General features: G+C 39.4%; 1 protein-coding gene across 1 annotated transcript in view; it reads right to left on the bottom strand.

The window, feature by feature from the left end:
* RASA1 (RAS p21 protein activator 1) overlaps positions 1-23,137 on the bottom strand; it is a 114,669-nt gene that overhangs the window by 20,073 nt on the left and 71,459 nt on the right. Inside the window, exons 14-19 of the mRNA XM_045021260.1 lie at positions 20,957-21,114; positions 20,554-20,630; positions 2,436-2,608; positions 1,984-2,143; positions 1,624-1,766; positions 718-833 (exon numbers count right to left, since the gene is read on the bottom strand). Coding sequence (XP_044877195.1) covers positions 718-833; positions 1,624-1,766; positions 1,984-2,143; positions 2,436-2,608; positions 20,554-20,630; positions 20,957-21,114 — 827 coding nt within the window. The remainder of the gene's footprint in view (positions 1-717; positions 834-1,623; positions 1,767-1,983; positions 2,144-2,435; positions 2,609-20,553; positions 20,631-20,956; positions 21,115-23,137) is intronic.

The raw sequence follows: 23,137 nt of genomic DNA, 5'->3' as shown, positions 1-23,137 counted from the left end.
TGACAACTTTAGATAAGTTGATTTACAATTAAGCCATGGAGTAAGTGCAGGGTTTTAAATTTCAAGTAGAACTTGTGTTATGACTATCTCGATTCTAAGTTAGTGGTGTCAAAAGGCCAAAACTATACCTCTTATTTAAGCTTGCAGCACTGGTGATCAGTACAGATGTTTTCATAGTTAAAGTGTCATCTCACCACAGCCACATAGTTTTTTAGTCATGCCATAACGTCCCCTTTTTCATCAGGAAGAGGTGGGGAAAAGGTTGTGTTCAATTCAGCCACTTTATAACTGGTCCCTAATTTCTAGTCCCACCACAGCAGCCTGAGAATCCCTGTCTCCATGATGGGAACACCGAATCTTGCCACTTTTATCCTTCCTCACCCGTAACCAATTTTTTCCTTAACAGTTATGATGGTACTCTTCCTCAATAAGGAAGGAAGAAAAAAGTTACCACTGTTTAATAGTTCGTGCACGAGCTGGCAGAAAGCACAAATAGAATTCAACCCTTAGAATATACTGTTTTTCTTTTTTCTGTCACGCAGAGGAAATTTGGTATGTGCTCAGACACAGCCCCAAAAACTGAGGAAATTAATCTTACAATAATAGATGAGCATAGGGCATGCTGCTACACCAATTTTTGCAAGAAACAATGCTAGTTATGCAAAATGAAATTTCTGATTGAATTTGAACAGCTATTTATACAAAGCACTAACTTACGGAGGCAATATTTCTGCAGCCATGAATATTTTCTCCACCAATTCAGAAAGTATGCTTAGCAGATGAGTTAAGTTAGTGTTCACATCTTCATTTTTTTCTAACTTTGAAGGATTTAGCTACAAAAAAGAAAAATCAGCAGGTTAAATGAAGTTTCTTTTCCAAAATACCAACAAACAGATTTAGGCACCTACAAGATTAATTAAACATTAAGATTTGAGGCATAGTGGTAAAAGGCTGTGCTGCTGTACATAAGCCTCAGGGCTGTGGAGCCTCTTGGGACTTATGCTTCAATGCTGGCAGGCAAACAAAAATGTGGAGGGGCAACACTCGAATTCTAACAGTCTGTGCACAACGCTAAGTGTAAAAACATTCAATATCCATTTTTTTAACTCAAAATTTATTTAAATTCATTGGGGATGGGTTCACTCATCCCTTTATATTTAAGTCACTGGGTGAAAAGAGGAAATTTGTAGGGTAGGTTTAAATAAACTTGCATGGATAAGCAAAAAATCAGTAATTAATTCAATGACATTTTAAATAAAAACTTATTTCAAAAATTGACTAATCACTCCTTGAATTGACTGGAAATTCTCAAAATTAGGAGGGAGATGAGCTATCGCTTTAGAATGAAATAACTGCTCCGATTTTTAAAAAAGTCCTTAAAATGTACATTAAAAAGCAGCTGTGCACATTTTTCAAATACATTTTTAGGAAGAGTACCAAATACAGAAAGCATTTTCATGAGAAGTTCTATTTCTAATGTAACAGAATTTAGTTTCAGAAAGGTTAACATTCCCTTAAAGCTAGTAATTTAGACAAAATATGGAACTGAACAACCACTACACAATAATTTTTTCTTCAATTAAGCCAAGTATTTCAGAACATAAGATATATCCAAGTTCTCACCTCACAAGACTGCTTGCTTTCCATTATCTTTAAAATAGAGTCCTTCAGCGCATGATGAACAAAACTTGTTGCTGTAGCTTTCATATACTGTTCCATAAGGGTGCTTGCCAGCGTGGTAGCACGAAATAAGGTTGTAGCTTCATCTGAAGAAATAATATTTTACCATTATGAAATAAATATGTAACTTCAATTCATTTTAAAGGATGAATGGAAGAGGAAGAAAAAAAATTCCACATGCAAGTGTTATGCACACCTAACAGCTGGATTTATTCACAAAGTGGGAAAAACAGGTGCTGGACTATAATTTTCTCTTCAACATTTTAGTAAATGAAATTCAGAATTAACATATTTGTACTGTACCTTCCATGCTTATTTCTCTGTCATTTAGTGTTCGTAAGAGCAATGACTCAAGCTTTTCATGAAGAAAAATCTTCAGTAAAATGCCAGCCAATAGTGTTCGGTCCTGTCCACATACATGTGATAAGGCATAGACTACATGCAGCTCCTTCTGTAGTATCAGCTAAACAGAAAAATTAAACCTTGTAACGTTAAGAATTCTAGTATACCACAGCTTCAGACAAGAGGAACCTATTCTTGCGAAGATACCACTATATATTGCTTGTGCATTAGCAGTTTCATAAGAAGTGTATAATTAAGATCAGCCTTGAAATACCAAACACATTAGCCTTCATACGGTGTTAAACTGCCAGGCTGGACAATTACTTTAATTGAATGGGTTATATTTGAAATGTTTTAATTTTCCATGTTAAATAACTTTCAAGGAAAATTAAACTGTCAAAGTAACTTAATACCTCTTTAAACTCACTGTACTCGTCTTCTGGCATGATTTTCTCCATAGAATATCGTGCTCGGACACGCAAAGATCCGGGTTCAATACCCTTTAATGGTATGTGGGAACTCAGCTGAAACCATTCATCAGTTGCATGACCTTTCTGTAACCGGTTTAACTGACAACGCATAAACACTTAAAGAAAAACATTGTTCAGAGTAAGTTACTTGCAGCAAGGATGGCACTAGTATTAAATATAAATTTACTTCAAGTGTACTTATCTCATTCACTGCATTTTACTATAAGTTTATGAATAAAACAAAAGTTAGAATTCCATACTTCTATTCTGGCAAATTACACCTTTAATAAACCCCTGTAGATTGGTGTAATACTTAGAATGTGTTACCAGTTCAAAGCACTATATAGACATTAACAAATACATGCTTATCATCCATATAAAAGGGGAGTCAGGAAGGAGAAGTGAATTGCTCAAGGTTACACAGTGAATCAGTGAGAGAGTTAGAATTCGAATTCAGGACCTCCTGATTCTCAACCCTGTGCTCATTCTTCCACACTGTTCATTCTCACATTACCTTACTGAGCTGTTAAGTAGGACAAACTTTCTCCTCTCTCTCTAAAACAAAATCAACGTAACACCATGGATGTCACACATATGAGTTTTATTATTTTTAGGATTAAATTAAAAATTAATTTAAAACCAGGCTGAGGTGCTAAAGTTAGAAAATTATCTTTTTTAATAAAAGAAATAAGACACTTCACACTAAGTGTTTCTCTTCAGGTAACCATTGTGCCCCCAGTTTCTATGATTTCACCCAGATTATTTATATCTGTATCATAGTAATATCTGGTAACCCTAATCAAGGATCAGAGTCCCACCATGCTAAGCACTATAATCAGTGAAAACAAAGAGGTCCCTTCCCACATGTATCTGACAGCCTAGGTGAATGTCAAAAGTCAGTTCAAGAATGGTAAAATCATTAAAAGGTGAAAGAATGAGTCTCTGTACAGTACCTAGCACAATGGCCTTGGTCCATGACTGGGGCTTTTAGGCACTATCTTAATATGAATAATAAATTATACCACTACCTAAGAAGTCATGCAAGGAACACAGTTAATCAATAGAACTAAAACAGAACAATGACCTTTACCAGTCCATCCACTGCCAGTCACAACCCACAGCAACTAACTCCTTGACCTGGCAGCTTGGTAGAAAGATGCAGCACCTTTCTTACTGGCTAATTACTTCAAGAATGAGTGTTTGCTGTCCTGAAAAGGCAATTCCTCACTGACAGGCCTCAAGAGACACTAGGTGGAGGTAACATCCTACATAAATACTCCTGTGATGTTTTAAGAGGCATAGCCCAAGTTTCTGTCAGAGTGCCTGGACCTGCCATGCAGGTGTCTGTTTCTTTTTCTCTCTCATTATGAGATGTCTATTTTTCCACTGTAAGCACCTCAGGGAACAAACTTGTCATCTTACTTCTTTGCCAAACATCATGTATACAGATGGTGCTATGTAATGTAAGTAATAATAATAATCACAGGCCGTTACCTTGCCCCATTTTTGCAGCACTATGTCTTTTGACATATCAAGGTAACAGGACAGAATACTATCACCTCCACTGTGCATCCTTTGGGAGCTTCCAGTTGCAATGCTAGTACTCACTGGCCTTGATATGGGCTGATATGGAATAATCCATTTATCCAACTCAGGCAGGTAATGGGTGAGATGTTTCATCTTCTAGTTGGCTAGTTGCCTATTGCGAGCGTGAATGGGTTGATCTCTTTGAGCTAGGTAAGCATAATCCTCTATTTACATTAATCTTGGATTTTCAAGAATATTTTCTCCCCAAGTGCAGAGTCGAAATTTTAATGTCTTCACAAGTCATTAATGCACACTTTGGTTCAATATTCATTTTTTTGTTTTGCTGATTCACAAATACTGTTATTGTCAGGTGAAGTGTACAGGCACATTACGTTACTTGATGGGAACAGTGAGGTAATAAGGCTTTACTCTGAAGTTTCTCATTTTTCTTTTGATTGTGGTAGCATTTCCAAGCTAGAACATCTCCCCAGCTCAAACTTTAAATACTACAGTCCTGATGCTTAGACTTAAAATCCAAGTGAATGACATGACCAGAGGGACTCCAGAGCAGTTGCTCTCTATCACACAATATGTGTTAATTAGCTTTAAAGGAAAATAAATGTATCCTACCTAGCAACAATTGCTAAGAATGGTGCGATTTGTAGAGACCGTACTGGATCACTGTACTGGACAACAGGCTTCTTTTAGTTAAAAGGAAATGTATTCCTTTCCAATCTATCCTTTTATGATGAAACCCTAACAGTTGATTTTTCTACACAAAAAAATAGTGTATGCCATCTTCTTCCAAGTGAAAACACAAGATGACAGTTATTTTAACTGATTTGTGTATCTAGCTCTCTAAATAGTTCATCTGCTACTGAGCTAAAGTTATCTTTCCATGATAACCCTTACCAAAAGCAATTATGACAGAGCATTGTAGCTTTCAGTGGGGAACAAGCAGAAGCAGATGAAGTTTAGCAACACATTTTATTTGTCTTTTGTTATTTGTTTAGATTTTTCAAGCATCAATATGGAACTCTACTTTTTTTTTTAAGCCAGACACATGATGTTTACACACATACATATAGATTTTAAACACAAATTGGTGTCAGAAAAATACAGAAAATATGTATTGAATAAACAGAACTGTTTCCTAATCGAATGTTTTGCAAAATGATTTATGAATACACTACAGGCTCTTTAAAAGAGAACATAACTATGAAATTGTGTGTAATGAATATTCATAATGTGCAAACTCCAAAAACAAACACTAAAATAAATATGAAAATGCAATTCTGAAACAACTGTTGTGTTTACACTCACCTTTTGACACATACTGTTGTGCCTTATGGCAAGAGAATTAAAAAACTGAAAAAACTGCATCAGTTTCTTAGCCTTGTAACTTCTAATAGAATCATAGAATTCAAGATCAGAAGGGACCATTATGATCATCTAGTCTGACCTCCTGCAAGATGCAGGCCACATAAGCCGATCCACCCACTCCTGAACTAATTCTCTCCCTTGACTCTGCTGTTGAATGCTCCAAATCGTGATTTAGAGACTTCAAGTAGCAGATAATCCACCAGCAAGCGACCCCTGCCCCATGCTTCGGAGGAAGGCGAAAAACCTCCAGGGCCACTGCCAATCTACCCTGGAGGAAAATTCCTTCCCGACCCCAAATATGGCGATCAGCTGAACCCCGAGCATGCGGGCAAGACTCTCCAGCCAGACCCTCTGGAAAGGGCTAACAATATCCCAACATTGACCCTTTGTACTAATTACCAGTGTGGCACGTTATTGACCTATTGACTAAACCCGTTATCCTATCATACCATCCCCTCCATAAACTTATCCAGCTTAATCTTAAAGTCATGGAGGTCCTTCGCCCCCACTGTTTCCCTCGGTAGGCTGTTCCAGAATTGCACTCCTCTGATGGTTAGAAACCTTCGTCTAATTTCAAGCCTAAATTTCCTAACTGACAATTTATATCCGTTTGTCCTCGTGTCCACATTAGCACTGAGCTGAAATAATTCCTCTCCTTCCCTGGTATTTATCCCTCTGATATATTTAAAGAGTGCAATCATATCTCCTCTTGTCCTTCTTTTGGTTAAGGAAAACAAACCGAGCTCCTCAAGTCTCCTTTCATACGACAGGCCTTCCATTCCTCGGATCATTCTAGTGGCCCTTCTTTGTACTCGTTCCAGTTTGAATTCATCCTTCTTAAACATGGGAGACCAAAACTGCACACAATACTCCAAATGAGGTCTTACCAACACCTTATATAATGGGACTAGCACCTCCTTATCTCTACTAGAAATACCTCGCCTAATGCATCCCAAGACCGCATTAGCTTTTTTAACGGCCACATCACATTGCTTACTCATAGTCATCCTACGATCAACCAGGACTCCTAGGTCCTTTTCCTCCTCCGTTACTTCCAACTGGTGCGTCCCCAGCTTATAACTAAAATTCTTATTAGTCATCCCTAAATGCATAACCTTACACTTCTCATTATTGAATTTCATCTTGTTACTAATACTCCAGTTTACAAGGTCATCCAAATCTCCCTGGAGGATATCCCGATCCTTTTCCGAATTGGCAATACCTCCCAACTTGGTGTCATCCGCAAACTTTATCAGCCCACTCCTACTTTTGGTTCCGAGGTCAGCGATAAATAGATTAAATAAAATCGGACCCAAAACCGAACCTTGAGGAACTCCACTGGTAACCCCCCTCCAACCCGACAGATCACCCTTCAATACGACCCTCTGCAGTCTCCCCTTTAACCAGCTCCTTATCCACTTCTGGATTTTCATTTCGATCCTCATCTTTTCCAATTTAACCAGTAATTCCTCATGCGGTACCGTATCAAACGCCTTACTGAAATCAAGATATATTAGGTCCACCGCATTTCCCTTGTCTAAAAAATCTGTTACTTTCTCAAAGAAGGAGATCAGGTTGGTTTGACACGATCTACCTTTCGTAAAACCATGCTGTAATTTGTCCCAGTTGCCATCGGCCTCAAGGTCCGTAACCACTCTCTCCTTTATAATTTTTTCCATGACTTTGCATACTACAGATGTTAAACTAACAGGCCTGTAGTTACCCGGGTCACTTTTTTTCCCCTTCTTGAATATAGGAACTATATTAGCTAATCTCCAGTCGAACGGTACAATCCCCGAGTTTAGAGATTTATTAAAAATCATCGCTAACGGGCTAGCAATTTCACTCGCCAATTCCCTTAATATTCTAGGATGAAGATTATCCGGGCCCCCCGATTTACTTCCGTTAAGCTGTTCAAGTTTGGCTTCTACCTCAGATACCGTAATGTCTACCCCCATATCTTCATTCCCATCAGTCCCTCTACCACTATTCCTTAGCCCTTCATTAGCCTCATTAAAGACCGAGGCAAAATATTCGTTTAGATATTGTGCCATGCCAAGATTATCCCTAATCTCCACTCTGTCTAAAGTTTTAAGCGGTCCCACTTCTTCCTTCTTGGTTTTCTTCCTATTTATATGGCTAAAAAACCTTTTGCTATTGGTTTTAATCCCCTTCGCTAGGTCCATCTCCACCCGGCTCTTTGCCTTTCTCACTGCTTCCCTACACCCTCTGACCTCAAGGTTCAAGGTAGTTCAAGGTAAGAGGCCAGATCTTGGCTCCTCAGTCTGATTTCACTGCTGGAAAAACAGTCTTAACTAGTTGACTGGGGAAAACACAAATGGAATAGAACCAGCAGTACATAACTCACACTCTAGCATAGGGAGCATTTTAGTGGAATGACTGAGGGAAAGTGAGGTGATAAGAGCCCTCCAGTGATTCCTAGACTCCAGAATGGCTGCCTGGCAGCTTGGCACAAAGCGTGAGAGAGAGACTGAAAGCTTCTTTGGGAAAATACATTTATATTGCACATAGTAAGTGCTTAATAAGGGGGAATTACTTAGTGGTAATGTGAGCTAAGATAGCCTCCTATTCTCCATCCTAAATAAAAGCACAAGTATGCTATAAGAGTCCACCTACTAGGAAGCAAAAAAGACTGTCAATCATCCTGTCCTACATAAGGAGAGGTTCTACTCACCTCTCTGAGGTTAGATACTTCCTCCTTGCCCTAAAAAGAGGGAAGAGAAGACTACAGAAAACCAAATTACTTTTAAATAAGTTTCACATGTTGAGAGTCATCCCTTCAGCAGTTTGCCTAGCAGTCAGGGATATGGGTAAAAGAATACCCTGTCAGTTACTGACAAGACTATCATCCTTCTCTGTGAGAGGAGATATATACATGAAAAGGGCAATATAGAAAATTATCTCTACTAGAGGAGAGAAAGGGGAAAGTGGCTTACAGGTGATTTGAGTTATGGGACAGAATTCACTGGAGTCAGAATTTTTTTGCCTCAATTTTTTTTTTTGCTTTTATTTCTCACAAATAGCTGTTTCTTATCATGGAGGACAGGAGCCTGTTACTTTTCTCACTGTTCCAACACCATTTCCATGCTTTAAAAGACAGCCTGGAAATGCCACCTTACCTGTTGGGTGGGCCTCAAAGGAGACATCCAAAGATTCCTCCAGAAGGTGAATTATAGCATTTGCAACTCGGGTAATCTATTATTGCCTGAGCAACATTGCTCAGGTCCAAAGAAGGACCTTGGACATCAACTCAAAGTGGGTACCTGTGATTTTCTGAGACTCTCAGAGAAGCATTCACCTAGTTGTCACAAAATTCAGGAGCAAAGCCACAGACTCAGGGGAAGTGAAGACTTAATTAAGGGTCACCCCCTGGGAATCTACCATAGACACATCTGCCTCTGGAACAAAACAAGGATACCACCTAAAGAATAGGGTGATATTTAATATCCATCATGGATTTGACAAGAACAAATCATACCAAACCAACTTAATTTCCGTCTTTGACGGGCCTAGTGGATGGAGGAAGCAGAAAAATTATATATCTTGAATTTAATAAGGCTTTTGACACAGTCCAACATGACATCTTATAAGCAAACTAGGGAAATGTGGTTTAGATGAAATTAGTATAAGGTGAGTGCACAACTGGTTGAAAGACCATATTCAAAAAGTAGCTATCAATGGTTCACTGTCAAACTTGGAGGACATAATTAGTGGAGTCTAACAGGAATCCGTCCTAGGTCCAATAATAAACAATATTTTCATTAATTACTTGGATAATGGAATGAAGAATATGCTTATGAAATTTGTGGATAACACCTAGGTAGGAAGGGTTGCAAGCACTCTAGAGGATAGGATTAGAATTCAAAATGACCTTGATAAATTGGACAATCGGTCTAAAAACAACAAGACTCAATAGAAGAAATTCAATAAAGACAAATGCAAAATACACTAAGGAAGAAAATGTTAAATGCACAAATAGAAAATGGGAATAACTGGCTAGGCAGTAGTAACTGCTGAAAAGGGCCTGGGGGTTACAGTGGATCACAAACTGCCAACAATATGATATAGCTGTGAAAAAGGCTAATATTCTGGGGTATATTAACAGGTGTGTTGTGAGACACAGGAAATAACTGTTCCATTCTACTCAGCACTGGTTAGGCCTCAGCTGGAGTACAATGTCCAGTTTGGGGCCCATACTTTAAGATAAAAACAAACTGAAGAGAGTCCAGAGGAGAACAACAAAAATAATAAAAGGTTTAGATAACCTAACCAATGAGGAAAGGTTAATACAATTGGGCAAGTTTAGTCTTGAGAAAAGAAGATGAAGGGGGACCTGATGTCAGCCTTCAAATACATTAAGGGCTAGTATAAAGAGGATGGAGATCTATTGTCCTCCATGCCCTCTGAAGGTAGGACAAAAAGTAACAGGCTTAATCTGCAGCAAGGGAGAGTTAGGTTAGGTATTAGGAAAAAACTTTCTAACTATAGGGCAATTTTGCACTGGAATAGGTAGGTTACCAAAGGAGGTTGTGAAATTGAAGGTTTTTAAGAATGGATTAGACAAACATCTGTCCAGGATGGTCTACGTTTACTCGGTCCTGTCTCAGCACAGTAGGATGGACTAGATGACCTCTCAAGGTCCCTTCCAGAACTACATTTCTATAAGCCTATTTATCTTAGCTTCTAACTACCTTGTCAGACACCTCTCCTGGTTAACTACCTCCAAAACAGCTTCATTTAAGAGGAACAGCCTTCCAGGAAGAGTCTGTTTTAAGCTGATGGAAAAGGGAGATAGTAAGCTTCCAGACCAAAGAAGCTAGGAGTTCTATAGAGCCTCAGTGGGTCAGTTGGTGGCTCATCTGATACAAATTCAGTTTCATTCTAAGAGGGACAGCTATACATGTGTTGGGCCTTTGAGGCAAGTCATGCATCTTAAATCAATGTGTATTTAAAGAAAGAGTTGGGGATGGATATAGAGTGGCATTACGTGATTGTGGAATCATCTCTTATATTCATCTGAAGTGTCCAAATGGCAGCAATGTAATTTTCTAAAGCAGTTTCCAAATGGGATACATCTTGAAGGAGCTCAAAGGTGAGTTAAAGAACCCGTAAAGATATTCAAAGGGGGAGAGACCAGGACTGAAGGAGATACTACTGTTTGCTGCACAAAAGGAAACTTGCTCTGCAGAACGCAAACCTGCTCCGAGAGCTAAGTGTTCAGGCTGTGGGGAGGGTAGGTCTGAACATGCTGGAACAGGAATGTACTCAGTGCAGTTCTTGGGAGGATTCTAAGCTAACCCTCAAAGGAATAGTCAGGCAGTAAAGGCAACATGAACAGCACAGATGGACAGCAAGTGAGGGAAGCAGACAGAGAACAAATAGCAGGGAGGTGGGAGCAAGGGGGATGAGCTATGTTATAGACAGGCACAAACTGTGCCTGCAAAGTGGCAGACTGAACAGCAGGAACCACATCAAAGCTGAGAAGTAACACTGTGAGCCTGGGCAACTGGAAACCTGAAAAGCATTTAATTCTACTGAAACAAAACGGGAACTTACCTGTTTTGTTATTGCTGTTCTTTGAGATTTGTTGCACTTGTCCATTCTACTTCAGGTGCATGCACATCAAGTGCACCACAGCCGAAGTGCCTGATTGGGGGGCACATATGTCCTCCGTGTTCTCATGCTGCTAGCAAAAGGTACAAAGGGATGGAGCTACCTCAACCCCCTTCAATACCTTCTTGCTGTAATCAAGTGAAGAAAGGAAGGAGGGAGGGTCATGGAATGGATATGTGCAACACCAGGTAAGTATCCATTTTTTTTTCTTCAAATGATTGAACATGTCCATTCCACTTCAGGCGACTTGCAAGCAGTTCAAGATGGAGGAAGGTTTCAGAATCTAACTGAACAAGGACTGCAATTCAACTCTCCCAAATCTAGCATTATCTCTTGAAGCTTGGGAGAAAGCATAAGCAGCCATGATAGTATGAACAGACGACCAAATTGCAGACCTGCAAATGTCATGATGAGTACCTGACCCAAGAAAGTAGCTGGCGCAGCTTGTGCTCTTGTAAAATATGCTAAAACTCTTTCTGGTGTAGAAGCCTTAGCCATTTCATAACAGCAGAATACAGGAAGAGATCCAGGAGAGGAGACAGGTTGCTCCTTCATTCTGTCAGAAAAGGAGATGAAAAATTGAGGGGACACACAAAGCTGTTTAGTCATGTCCAGATAAAAAGCTAATGACCAGCAGATCTCTAAAGTATGAAGTCTCTTTATGAGAATGAGGCTTTGGGGGAAAAGTTGGAAGTATATAGTCTGATTTAGGTGAAAACCAGTCACCTCCTTAGTGAGAAATTTAGGCTAAGGATGTAAACAGACTATCTTTATAGAATATGGGGAGTCAGCCTGCAGCTCTGTCACTCTCCTGGAGGAGGTAATAGTCACCAAAAACTCTACTTACATTGAGAGATGAGAAAGCAAACAACTAGTCAGAGGTTCAAAAAGAGGGGGTGTCTGTTAGAGCTGACAAAACCAAATTTAGATCCCTAAAAGTTGTGGGATCTCTTAAATGTGGGATGAGTCTAACACCTTTAAAAAGAAAGAAGTTATTGGGGTTGGGGGAAAAAAAAATCTTCCTCTCCATAGGAGGATGGAATGCAGAAACAGCTGCCAAGGGAACTTTCAGAGACCTTTCACTTTTAGATGGATCATCCAAAATATATATATATTGTTTGGAAGTCTGCAAAGGAGGAGTATCTTTCTGCTGGGACCATACAGAGAATCTTCTCCACTTCATCAAGTAAGTATAGCTGGTGGATGGCTTTCTGCTATTTAAAAGAATGTTTTGAACCTCTAGGGAATACACTGTTTCCTGAGGTGTTAACCATTAGGCATCCAAGCTGTGACATGGAGGTTAAGAGGATTGGGATGCATCATCTTGCTGTAGTTGTGATATTATGTCCAGGACTTAAGGCAGTGGTACGGAATTCAGAATGGGGGGATTCTAAAGGTCTGAAAACCAATACTTCCATGGCCAGGCTGGTGCTATCAGAATTAGAATGGCATGATCCTGCCTGAGCTTGCACAAAACACTTATGACTAGAGGAATGGGGTTGGGAGAGAGAGAAGCATATGCCCTTCCAGGACAGAAGAAAGGCATCCAATAGGTACCCTGGCCTGTGAACTGCCATGGATCAGATCACACTTCCTGTTCCTTTTTAGTGAAGGGGTCTAGTTCTGGCATTCCCTAAGTCTGAAAAATGGACTTTGCTATGTACGTTCTGAAGGACCATTTGTGATCTCTACTGAATGTCCTGCTGACGTGGTCTGTCAGACAGTTCTGAACTTCTCAGAAGTGAGATGTTTTGAGTGTGATCACATTCTTGATGCAGAAACTCCAAAGGTCCACTGTATCTTGACAAATAGGGTTTGATCTGGCACCTCTCTACCTGTTCAAGTAGGACATAGCAGCAGTGTTGTTCATGAGTACTTGCACAGTACATCCTTTGATGTGCAGAAGGAATACTTGACACACTAGGTGGATTGCTCAAAGATCCCCAAACACTGATGTGAAGAGAGTTTCTGATCCAACCAAAGCCCTTGAATCCGGAAGTCTCCCAGGTAAGCTTCCGGATGTTTTCCGAAAGGAAACACCTGTCACCAAAGACATGAGAGGGAAGGGCTGGGGTGAAAGAAACCCCCTTGGCACACAATCACAGGATCCATCCGACAATCTAGGGAGGACAAGACACCTGAAGGCATGTGAACTGGCATGTCAAGCAGGTGATGTGAGAGACAGTAAACAGACTTCAACAACCTCTGCATGATTAAGGTTAAGTCTGGAATGCTGAGTCACATACGTGCAAACTGCCATGTGTCTCAGAAGTCTCAGGGTTTGTCGACACAGTGAAGCAATGCACACTAGGGAGGTGAAATTTCTAAAGTGTATTAACATGTTGCACATGAACTGGTTCAGGAAGACCCCCCACCCTCTCGATGCATTAAAAGTTCCATTATACACTTTAAACAGCACTGTGTTAAAGCACAATAGGGAACTTTTAGTGAGTATCAGCAGGATCTAGAAATCACCCCCCCACACACACATATTGTGCTTGGCCATACCATATAGACAAGCCTGCAGAAAATTCCTTACCATTGTATGAGCATGTACCTTGAGATATTTGTACAAGTCCAAAGTTTCCTGAAACCTAGCTTGAGCTAAATATGTCCTCGCTGTGATGGAGCTGAGAATCATGCCTATGAATTCGAGCTCTGCACACGGAGAAGAGCTGACTTGTCCTTATTGATCAACAGGCCAAACAAAAGTGAACAAAAGAGGGACTAGATCTCTTGATGGTTATCTCCACTTAATGTATGGATCACCCTGAAACTACACGTCATTCAGATGAGATGCCTGCCTCCCTGAAATGGGCTGTAATCACTTCCATGCACTTTGTGAAGACTTGAGGAGCTGCAGACAAGCTGAAGGAAAGGAGTGTAAATTGATAACGAACATTTGCCATAACAAACCTTACAGATGTCCTGTGATCTTGGTGAATGGCCACATGGAAGTATGCATCCTTTAAGTTGAGGGCAGCATACCAGTCATTCGAATCTAGGGCCGGAATGACAGATGCTAGGGTAACCATCCTTATCTTACTTCCTCCTGTGCCACTGGGCAGCCCAGTTCTTCCACTGATTATAGTCTTCGCTAGGAAGAAGTACAACTAGGTGATGCCAGCACATTCGATACCCTCTGTCAGTGTCTTCTCCAGTTCTTCCTTGGCCTTCCTCACTCTCTCTTTCCACCCTCAGGTACCTAATTCAATGCTTGCTTTGCATGTCTCCTGTCTTCCATATGCTGTACATGTCCCAACTATCCGAGCCTTCTTTCTGTGATAATATTTTCTAACATGTTCTGCTCTGTCAGCTCCCTTATTCTTATTTATTTTGTCTTTCCATGAAACGTGTAGTATCTTCTTCAGCAATCTGTGAAGGGCAGCCTCCAATCACCTTTTGTTGTCCAGTGTCATAAGCCAAGTCTCTGCTCCATACAGTGTTCAAAGCTAAGCTTTAGTTTGGCGTGGAGACCTCTGCTTGACCAGATGTCTAACAGGGATGTCCAACCCTTCCAACAGGGTTTTTGCTGCTTCCTGTTCTACCTCTGATGTAAAGGCAATCATTCCATTCCACATGATATTTAGTAAAGCAATGTCACTGGCAAAGTCAGTCATGTGACTTATCTCTGCTAACCCATTTCACAATGTCCACAATGCCTTTTTTTGCCCACTTCATCATTCATAGAATATCAGAGTAGGAAGGGACCTCAGGAGGTCAGCTAGTCCAACCCCCTGCTCAAAGCAGGACCAATCCCCAACTAAATCATCCCAGCCAGGGCTTTTTCAAGCCTGACTTAAAAACCTCTAAAGAAGGAGATTCCACCACCTCCCTAGATAACCCATTCCAGTGCTTCACCACCACCTTGATTGATAATACACACCCTGGTCTAACTCCAGTCACAATACTGAACCATTCATCCAAGCCTGTATCTGATCTTACTGTGCATCTACTTTCATCATACCTTACTATGTCGATTAGCTTGTCTGGTATCCTATAGCTTCTAGCAATATTCCATCAAGTCTCTTTGTGGATACTATAAAATGCTTTCTTAAAGTTGATAAAGTTGATTAAGACAGGCTTTTGCCAAGCAGTAGCTTTTTCAATGATCTGCAGATGAGTGAATTGTTCACAACATGATATGCATGGACAGAACCCAGCCTGTTGTTCCTGTAATTTTTCATCCACTATCTCTTCATTCTATTCAGCATGAGGGTAGCCAATACGTTTGCCCAGGACTGATGCAGTTTGTGCATTAAGATCACCTTTTTTGGGGCAATGTCATGATGTTACCATCCTCCCATTCTTGTAGTACTCATTCTTTCACAGATATTTTGTTAGGGTTTATTTGGTTGGCTTTTTTTTTTTTAGCTGCTCAGTAAAACTTGCATATCCTGCCTTTAGTGCCTCTGCTTGAATTACCAACCCCAGGAGCTTTCCCTGTTTGAGGCCTGTGATGACTGCTTTAATTTCATTGGGTGTTATTGGTCCCTTTTCTATTGGTTATCCATTCAAAGTTATCTTTTTTATGTAGTTGTTGAAGTCTCACAGGTCCAGAATAAGTCTCACCTCCTTCTGTTACCTCCTGGAGTTTGGAATGAGAAAAGATCAGGATCAGGAACAGAATCTCTTTCCCCAATGTTGGGGAAGTATTTTCTTTATGGCCTCAACTGTAAAAGAGACTCAACTTCTTGAATGAGAACATTCTTGTCAGAATGGTCCCTGAAAAAGGATGGGGAGAGGAGGTGGGAACAACAGCTAGATGTATACTCCAGTTCCATGGTGCTTAGTGCCCACTGATCTGTTGTTAAGTGGGCCCAAATACCTAAAAAATGGAGGAGAAATCACAGTGAACAGTGTGTTGGCCTTGACTAAACAGTTAAATGGACTTCTTAGATGCAGCTGGTTTAAAGGTAGCCAAAACTGAAGGGAGGAGGAGAAGATGGTCTCATCCTTTGAGATCTGTGGCACCTTTTACATTGCTCTGGTGCCTTATGGTTAGAATGGATACTTCTGCTGGAACTGAGGCCAGTACTGCTTTCTCTTAGGGACTGGGGTATAAATACCCACGGTCCTTAGGGATAACCCAGAGTCTTTAAGAGAATGCAGAGCATCATCTGTATTCCCTGAAATAAGTTCGGCCCTTTGACAGGTACATCCTCAATAGTTTGTTGAACTTCTGTCGGTATACTGGAATATTCCAGCCAAGAAGCATGTTGCCCAGTGACCGTAGTCACCATCACACATTATGTCCCAATTAAATCAAACACTGTAACGAGCCAAGATAGCTTCTAAACTGTAAGCAGGAGGATGAATAACCCCTTTTTTCAAATAAATAGAGGAGTTTTTGCATCTTTATCTTTGGGACCAGATTTAGATCAGCCTTGCCTTGCCTCCTCATTCACAACCACCACTAGCAAAGATCCCAGGATTGATTGTGAATAAAAATATTCATGTCCTTGTGAAGGTACTTGGTATCTTTTGTCCATTCCTTTGGCTGGCAAGAAGGAAGGTGTTTACCAAGGCATCCAAAAGGGCTTAATCTGTGGGATTTTATCTGGATTATCTTGCAGCAGTTCCACTTGTATACCCAGAGAGCTCACTACTCTTTCCATAAGCCCCTGGTATGTTTTGTAATCATCAGGAAACAGGGATGATAATTCAGAGACCGTGGCCTCACCTGAGAAGAAGAGGAAGTGTTTAAAGGTCGCATCATAGTGTCTGCCCAATCTGAAGTTTGTTGGACCTCTCTATCAGATGGACCAACTACTGTAGGTAAAAGTTCCCCAACCTGCACGGTATCAGGATTGGTACCAAATAAAATCTGCCATCTCAGTGGAAACTTAACGATATGGGGTTTAGGAGATGATCTAGAGTCTGGAGGGATACCCCAAAAAAGCATTCCAAAAAGGCCATTGCTGGACCTGATATGGACTCAATTCCAAGGCAGCCTCTGTCTCTGGACCTGCTCCTGAGCGAGCACTGGTACCATGACCTCAATTACACAAGGAAGAATGTGGAGCAACTGGAGACATTTTGTAATGAGACCTTGATGTATAAAACCCCACCTCAGACTTGGAGGAAGAAAAACTGTACTTTGAAGATCAAGGTGGTGCACTACCAGGCAGAGGACTTGGTTCTGGATCAGTAGGAAGTAGACAGTACTGAAGAAAGTATCGGAGGCCTTCCTACATGATACCATACACCAGCCAACCTTTTGGTCACAGCTGGTACCAAGAATTATGGAACATGAGACAGTGCTGAGTGTGTTGGTGCTGAGAAGGCTATAGACACCAGGGCTTTTGAAGGAGGAACTAGTGTCAAAACCTCAAGATCTTGCAGAAGCGGTGAGTCTGGGACTGAGACACAAAAGAGGTCCCTGGCCATAGCGTACATAAGAACAACCATATTGGGTAGACCAATGGTCATCTTGCCTAGTATCCTGTCTTCTGACAGTGGCCAATGCCAGGTGCTTCAGAGAGAATGAACAGAACAAGCAATAATTGAGTGACCTAACCCGTTGTCCATTCCCAGCATCTGGCAATCAGAGGCTAGGGTAACCCAGAGCATGAGGTTGCACTCCTGACCATCTTGGCTAGTAGCCATTGGTGGATGTATCCTCCATGAACTTAATACTTTTTGAACCCCAATATAGTTTTGGCCTTCACAACATCACCTCAGCATTGTCGGTACCAAGAAAGTAGGAGGCACAGATGTATGCATCAAAGACAAAGTCAATGCTGCAGATGATCCCGGCAAGGCAGTCAGTCTCAACAGCACTAAAGATGGTGCCAGAGTCAATGTCTTCACATTGCTAGTTGAAGTATGAATTATGAGGGAGCACCTAGCCGGAGCCTGTACTCAAACCATGGTACCTGCCTACCTACTGCAAGATACCACTGGAGACTTAGACCTAGTGGACGAAGAGGGCTTCTTGTGACTAGAAGAACAGGAAGCATCTGACTTCTTCTGCCATTTATGTGGTACCTGAGAAGGAGAATGGTGCATCATCTCCAATTTCCTCTAATGAGGAAATACTTCTAAGTCTGGCAGCTTGCTCCTGGACAGAAGTAGAGTCTGAAACCCCTACATATTGAGAGACTGGGTTCCAAGGAGCAGTGCAGTGTAGCTTCTATAAGGAGATGCCAAAGTCATACCTCTCTAAACTTTTTAGTCCTGGATTTAAATGTCCATGTCCCAAACACTTTGGACAGAGGGAGTGAGGATTGCTGATTGGCGTAGCGTTATTACAGCCAGAACAGTGGGACTTAGGCATGCCCCATTACTGAACTTTGAAACAAAAACAAGTATTTTCTTAAAAACAAGTACTACTAACAATAACTATACAAAAATGAACTATGTACAACAACAAATAAAGGAAACACTTTTCTTTTAGAGACACTGGGAAGAAAATGTGATAAGCCACACAAGCTCCAATGACTGACCACAGGAGGTGAGAAGGAACTGAGAGAGGGTTGGGTGGCCCATCTCCTTTATTCCTTCAGCTAGCAACACAAGCGTCCAGAGGGCGCACACGCCGCCTCAAAAGATAAGTTCTCTGGCTTCAGTGCACTAGACATACACACATGAAGTGGAATGGACATGTGTAATAATTCGAAGAAGAACTAACCATTAGATTATAAACTCCTTGGGGCAAGACCTTTAGGACGATACAATCTGATGCATTCTATATTGCTATTAACTTGCTGGAAAAGAAACAAAAAGGCAACTGATGAGCAGGCTGTGTGGACACCAAGGGGAAAGGAATGTGCTAGGATAGAGAGAGCTGCTATAGCATATGTAGAGGGTGCTGGGCCTTAAGGTACCGCTCCCAACTCTCAAAGTGGCAGCTGAGATTGCTGTAGCATGTGAGCCCAAGAGTGGGACAAAGAGGGGCCCTGAATTGGGAAACACAGGAGAGAAGGCAGGCTCATAGGGTACTGAGGCTTTGTTAGAAACCACTGTCTCTTCATTCTCCAAAGAATTTTTACTTTTAATTTTTCCTGTTCCCTTTTCCTTCATCCTATTCCCTCATAATCCCACAAGGAACAGCAAAGAACTGGAGAGAGCGAAGCAAACTTCATACTGCTAGTCGTGGAGAGATCCGAAAATTCAAGGAAGTTAGCCTAGGTGGAGTCTCACCTTTTATAGAACAGGGTAAGATTGACAGCCTATTTCCTCTTGCTTGATGAGAGGTAATATCATAATATAGTGTAATAGCTAGTCTAGGATACATCTGATGAGATACATTGCACAAAAGATAATTTTGAACTAAGTTATTGTCCATTTTATTTCAGTTATGGAGAACATATACTATTTCTAAAGCTTTAATATGTCAATAAGGTACTTCAAAGGAATGAATACACTAACAATGTAGATTAATTGCAAAAATGCAATGCAGAAATTTATCTTATATTGTGCAACTGTTTAAAATTATATTTTAAATTCACAATCTCTGTGTTAAGGCCTAAAATATTATAATCTATTAAAATCATTTAAATTAAATATAAAAAATAATATTAAGCAGCATGTATTTGTTGCCAGGTTTTAAATAAAGTCAAACCACTGAACTGGTTAAGTCACTGGCTAAGCTCCTGGAATCAGAGTTTGTTGAAAGGCTAAACCAACTTTTGACAACAGTGGCCTCTTCTGCAGGCGCAGAGAGATTTTATTTATTTATTTATTTTGCATTTGATATTCAACTTGTTCAGTTGAATGTCTAGTTAAATCACAGTTAAGAAACCAATTTGGAGTTGAAAAAAGCAAGAAAGCTTATTTTCCTCTTCCAACATATGAATAGATGTGAGAAGATGAGATCTACTAGCTCTAAAATCTTGAACACGGTGACCACACAATCAGTTCAAGTCACTTACTACAGATATTTCCTTTGCTTAATAAATCACTTTTAAATGCAAAATTTTATGATAAATTTTATGATAAAATTTTTTTCTTCTGTATCCAGTACTTTAAGGTAGTTTTAATTTTTAAAAATTAAATAGTTTTTGATCATTTTTAATCAAATCTGAATTTCCATCCCACTAGAGCTTGACACAAATCACAAATAAAAAGATAATCATCTAGTAAATAAGAAATGTACATTTCACCATTTTCTATCATCATAAAAATTTAAAAGTAACTTACATTTATTCAGATTCTTAAAATTGCTTAAGTAAGAGTGTGTACATATGGCATATCTACCCAGTTGGTAAAAAAAAGCATCAAACAGTGTATTATATTTAGTTGCAATTCAACATATTTTGATAGCTAACAACCAATGAGAATCAATCTTTCTTGAGGAAAATACAAATTACCAATGCAAAATATGATTAAAATCAATTATTTAAATTGAGGTTTCCTGCTTGCTGATTTAAATCATTATTAAAATTGATGATTTAAACCAAAATATAAATCAAACCACCCTGGACAAGAGTGATAAAAATTGTGCAAAGGGAAAACAACTTTGTTCTCCATTCCTATAATATATATCTCTCTCTTTTACAGCAATAAGACTTACATATATCTGGATCTTTACTTTTCTTTGTTTTGTTACTAAGACTTATCTCAAATCTGTTGATATCAGGTGAAAGATCACTAGAGAAAAAATTAGAAAATCTTGATTAATATTGTACTCCTTTGGCATTTAAATTAAACTAAGAAGCTCAATTATACATTTTCTATTCTTTTCCATTCTTTAGTTGCACCATCCAGAGAAAACTTTAGCAGCCATACAATTGCCATTATATTACATTAAACATATCTAGGATGTACGTGTGGCTGAAAGATTATGTATATGCAACTATCTAGCCAATTTTTAATTAGAAATCAAAATTCAATGAATCATCAACACACTACCTATAAAGTGTTAAGAAATATCAAGTTTTTAAATGCTATTATAATGCAAAAAGAGCAAGACTTACTCAAAGACAAATTCCTCTGACCATACAGGGTTCTGCCCTTCCCTGACATGCGTTTTTGCTACCTGGACACTGTTCAGGTAGATGTTACAATACGGATTAGTAAAGTGTTTTACTGGGAGAGTATGAGCTTCTTCAACATGTAAAATAAGGCTGCTGACCTGAAGAAAATATACAAGATTTAATCTCAACATACAATAGTGTGAATTTTTTCAGCTCTAAAAAACTTTTGTTTTAACATATAAGTGCCAGACACAAACTAAAATTTGTTGATCAAACCAAGACAATTACTTAAATAAAGGAAAAACAAAGACTAGGAAATAGTCCTGGAATAATAGCAAAATATTGTCAAAAGGCATAACACAATAGCTTGTTAGAGGTGTAAGTGCGGATAAATTTTAAAAAGATCACTCTCAACCATTTAGATCGCTGATTTTTTTTTCTTTTTCTCCTAATACACCATCTATGTTTTATCCTCTAAGACCATAATATTTATTAGGCATTAGACTTGCTTGTGCTGACTGCTACACCTGCATAGAGTCCTACTGAAGTCAACAGGATTCCAGATAGGCACTGGAGTTTGCACTAGCAAATCCAAACGCAGAATCAGGATCTCAGACCCCTGTAGCATTGGGTGCTGTCTGTGGCCCCTGCTCCAAGGGATTTATAATCTAAGATCCTGATTGCCATCAGGATACAAACAATAACTTGTAATTTCTTTCTTGAAACAAGTTTTATTTAAATACAAACTTTCTCCATTTTCCAAAGGGAAAACAGTTCTATCTGCACTACAGATGCTCAAATTATAGCACCATTTGATGGTCATGCAATCTTTAAATTGTGCTCTCATGGGACATTAGAAAATTTACTAAAATGTGTGAAGTTTGAACTCCTCTCATAGAATTTAGTTTGCATTTAGAACTATTTAGAGTACTACTAAGCACTCTTTGTTTTAACCTTCATACTCCTATGGCCCAGTCCAACTCCCATTGGTATCAATGGGAATCAGATCAGATATTTATAGACATAGCAAACACCATAGTAGACCAGGACTGTGATCTATCTAAGTGCAGTATCCCATCTCCAACAATAGCAGCTTCAGAAGGAGGTACAATAAACCTGGAAACTAACAATTATGGAATAACAGGCCTATAGTAAAATTTCTTCTTAATTTCAGAGGATGGCTTAAGTCAAGGAACAAGTATTCAGTGAATGCTACTATGCTCTTGACTTCATTGATATTTTGTATCAGTGAATTCTACATATTCATTATATGTGGTGTAAGCTGTATTTCTTTTTCAGTTCTAAATTAACTGTCTTTCAATTTAATCAATCTTTTCTTAGAGAAATGGTAAATGGAAGTACCTGATTTATGATTTCTATACTTTTTATTATTTTGTATACCTTTATCATGTCCACCTCCACCTACTTGTCTCCTCTCTAAACAGTCCCATTTCTTCCCACATACTTTATATGGAAGTTTTTTTCTCTAAACATTCCTGTCACCTCTCTTGGACTCTCCCTCCCCCCTTTATTTCTGATATACTATTTATCTTTTTTTGAAATACGGTGACCAGAACTAAACACAGTATTCTAGGTAAGTACCACTCATGTACAAAATAGCATACTATTTTTAGGGAGGTTTTTGTCTATTCCTTATGCATCCTAATGTTTTCATTGCTTTTTTTGTTGCTACTGAATAATGTTGGCCGTGCCTTTTTCTGGCGTTGTTACAGTTAATTTAGAGCTCACGACAAGTAGTTCAAATTATTCCTTCTAATGTGCATTACTTTGCATTTGACAGCACTGAATTTTATTTGCTATCTTGTTGTCTATTTACCTAGCTTAGTTAGGTCCTGCAAAAGTACCTCAATCTTCTCGGGGCTTAACAAATACAACATTTTGTGTTGCCGGAAAATTGTTGCCACCTCACTGTTCACCACTTTTTTTTTCCAGATAATTATAATATTCAACACCACCGTTCCTAATATGGAACCTTGTGGCACCTGACTACCAACTTTCAGTTGTCAAGAAAATTAACATACTTAGTGTTTGTTTTCCATCTTTGAGCCAATTTCTTGCCCATGACAGTACTCTCATCCAATGAATTAAATTAATTAAGATGAAAAAAATGCTATTATGACTTATTATGTACTTGTCTCAAAGCTCAAGAGAACAGAAGTA

This window comes from Mauremys mutica, chromosome 6, assembly GCF_020497125.1.
Source record: "Mauremys mutica isolate MM-2020 ecotype Southern chromosome 6, ASM2049712v1, whole genome shotgun sequence".
Lineage (NCBI taxonomy): Eukaryota > Metazoa > Chordata > Testudines > Geoemydidae > Mauremys > Mauremys mutica.
Note: the sequence above shows the minus strand (reverse complement) of the source record. Positions and strands in the feature narration are given on the sequence as shown.